The sequence below is a fragment of the Hydra vulgaris genome, chromosome 05, assembly GCF_038396675.1.
Source record: "Hydra vulgaris chromosome 05, alternate assembly HydraT2T_AEP".
In the NCBI taxonomy this organism is placed as follows: domain Eukaryota; kingdom Metazoa; phylum Cnidaria; class Hydrozoa; order Anthoathecata; family Hydridae; genus Hydra; species Hydra vulgaris.
The window spans coordinates 5,821,689-5,825,062 of NC_088924.1; the positions used below are offsets into that span (position 1 = coordinate 5,821,689).

At 24.5% G+C, this 3,374-nt stretch overlaps 1 protein-coding gene across 1 annotated transcript; it reads left to right on the forward strand.

Moving 5' to 3' along the window:
* Positions 1-2,211: 2,211 nt before the first annotated feature.
* LOC136080135 (TNF receptor-associated factor 5-like) lies at positions 2,212-2,814 on the forward strand. Its single transcript, XM_065796745.1, has one exon. It carries the CDS (start codon positions 2,212-2,214, stop codon positions 2,812-2,814), a length of 603 nt encoding a protein of 200 aa, XP_065652817.1.
* The last annotated feature ends 560 nt before the right edge of the window (positions 2,815-3,374 follow it).

The window sequence follows — 3,374 nt, forward strand, 5'->3', positions numbered from 1 at the left end:
CTTTTAGATAAACGGTTAGCAGTCGTTAATGATTTAATAAGTAATCTTTGAAAAAGGCAAAGGCTGGAGGACTCTTCTCGTAAGTTAAACTTTTTTACAGCTTTTATTAATAAAAAAATTTCTTTTATTATTTTTTATCTCACTTTTTTTAGAAAATCGTTATCCTGAAAGCGAAATTCTATAATATTGTTTTGTATTTGTTATAAAATTTTTGTATATTTTTTTTATAGAAAATAAATTTTTTTGTAGTCTTTTTTTTTATATTTTTTATATAGATTACTTTTTTTATATGTCATTACATTACTATTTTATATTTACTAGAATAAAAAATGATAAAAAAAATAATAAATTATACTTCAAAACAACTCCATCACGAATGGAAACATTTGGCATTTTTATTAACGTTTAGCAGAAATGCAATAAAAAAAATCGATAAAAATTACATAAAAACATTTAATAAAATAAAAAACGTTTTAACGATATTTATACTAAATCAACCAAACAAAAAGTTGGCGATAAAGCATTTGTATTTTATTTTATCCATATGGGAAGATGAAAAACTTTTATATAATATACAACAATGTAAATTATTTACATTGAATTATTTATATTAATTTTTTTATATTTTTTAGCAAATAAAATGAATTTTATGCAATTAAAACTAAAAACAGCTCATTGTTTACAATGGCAATGGGAATGTTTGGCAGAATATCTTGGTTTTAAAAAAAGAGAAATTATATGTATTCAGCAAGACTATCAAGACAGCAATGAAAGAATTCATAGATTGTTAAATTTAATTTATCAAAAACAGGGTACAGAAATACAAGCAGCACGTATTTTATCCGATTCACTATGGTCTTGGAAAATGGATCTTTCAAGTGACAATCAAGAACTTTTAAATAATATAAATGAATGTATGTTAATAATACAAAACATTATATTACAATAGTTTTTTTGTAACTTTTTTTTTGTTTTTTTAGCAAAACTAATATATTAAAAAAAAATGCTTTATGTCAAAAAATGTGAATAGTAAGTATTTTTTTTTCTTTTTTTTAAATTTTTTTAATATTTTTTTTATACATTTTTATTTTTTTTCTCTTAGTTATGGAGAAAATATTAATGAAGAAACTATATACTATCACGAGTTATTATTATCAAAAGAAGAAGAACAAGATTTGAAAGAAGTTATGGAAATGGAAGAGTTAACAGAAGAAGATTATGAAAAATATTTAGAACAATTAGTTCAAGAAATGGAAGATGAAGAAGAAACAGATGATATTAAAGGGCTAAAATCACAAATGATAGAAGAAGAAGTGGAAAAACATATGGAAGAAATAAAAAAAAGAAATGGATTAAATCTTAGATAACATGGATTGGGAACAATACGTTTTAGACGTTATTAATAAAATGGACAACTTACCAGAGCTTTATTTGCAATATTTTTTATTTGTAAATATTTCTTTTTTTTTTTTAGACAACTAAAAAATAAAAAAAATGAATAATAATGATGACTTTGAAGATATGTTTCCTGGATTTAGAGACGTTTTCGAAGAAAAAGAAAACATACCAATAGAAAATATAACATTTAACGATATATTTAAAGAACCAGATATTTAAGATATTGAAACGAACCTCATTTATATTTTTAATTTTTTATTTGTCTTATTGAGTCATTTTACTTATTTATTAATTCTTTTATGTTAAAAAAGACATGTATATTTTTTATTCAGTTTTTATATAAATAAATGTTTTTTTCAAGCAACTAATAAAAAAAATGGCAGACAACATATATCCTTGCTGTTTTTGTGACAAAGAATTTAGTGCAGAAGAACTTTTGCAACATCAAACAGATTGTTCTACAGAACAATACTCCCACGAATGTTTTACATGTAAAAAAAAGGTACAAGATTTGTTAAACCATGAATGTGATTATGAATTTCTAGATATACAAAAAATATGTTTTTTTTGTAATACCAAAATTGATGATCAAGAATAATATGAACACTCTGTCATCTGCTTTCGATATTATAAAGAACAACAAAATCCTTATTTGAACCAAATCATTCAAGACGAAAAGAAAAATTTAAATTATTTGAATCTTTCTATTAATCAAATCAAGAATAAAATGAAAAGTCTTCAAGAAAAGAAATTAAAAACCTAAAAGAAGAAAATGACAAACTTCATCAAACCCTAGCAGAAACGAAAAAAGAAATGGCAGAATTAAAAAGTCTCTTTTATGACAACATGTTGGTTTTAGCAAATCAACAAGATACAAAACAACTCAAACAAGAAATAACAAAACTTTATCATATCGTAGAAGAAAATAGCACAGAATTCTTAGCCTTAAAAATATCCATTCAACAACCTAAAGAAGTAAAGGTAATACAACACATTTTTAAAGACACGCAAATTATCAAACTCGACCAAATCAATCTCAGGCTATTATCAGATGAACCAATTTATACAGAACCAGTTTACACATCAGAAGGTTACCGTTATCGTATAAAAGTTTATACTCGAAGTACCGACATCAACAAACTAGCCATTTACTTTCAATTATTAAGAGGTGACCTGGACGATGCTTTAAAATGGCCTTTTACCAAAAATGTCAATATAACCTTAAGAGATAAAGATCAATTTTTTACTCGTACTACTACCAACAATAATTATCTTCAACTTTTAGACGCTAGTTCTTTTGATAAACCTACCACTGAATATATTGTAGCTGTTGGTTATAAGAATTTTATTTCACACGAAGAACTAAAACAATTTATTATTAAAAATAATTTATTTATCACGATTACTATTGAATAATATATTTTATGTAAAAAATGTATTTATCCTATCATTGCTATTTTTTCAAATGTTTTTTTTGTACTTTATCTAACATTATTATTCCTAATTTTTTTTTATAGATTAACTAATAAAAAAAAATGAACACAATTGAAATATTCAGAGAAATCAGTCAAGAACTAACCATTGCCAACGTGAAATCGATTAAATTTATGCTTAAAATACCTTTTGGAATCAAAGAAACTTTAAAAAATGGTTTGGACATTATAGCCTACTTTAAAGATAACACTATTCAAAGCGAAAACGGACATATTTACGAAACATTAGAAAGCAAGTTAGAATATTTACTTGTTTTATGTAAAGCCATTCATCGTAATGATATTGTCATTAAATATAAAAACAAAATTCCTCGACTACCTACCTATGAAGAAAGCATCGTTAAAAATTTACCACCTGTGTATTCACCACCGAACGCTGTATATCCAAGTGCAGTAATAGAAGCTAAACAAGAAGAACTATTTTATTTTTATAATCCTGTACCAGAAGCTGAAGCACCTGAAAGTGCTCAAGAACCAGAATTC

Coding starts and splice junctions, on each gene's coding strand:
- LOC136080135 (XM_065796745.1), top strand. CDS start 2,212: ATGGCAGAATTAAAAAGTCTCTTTTATGACAACATGTTGGTTTTAGCA.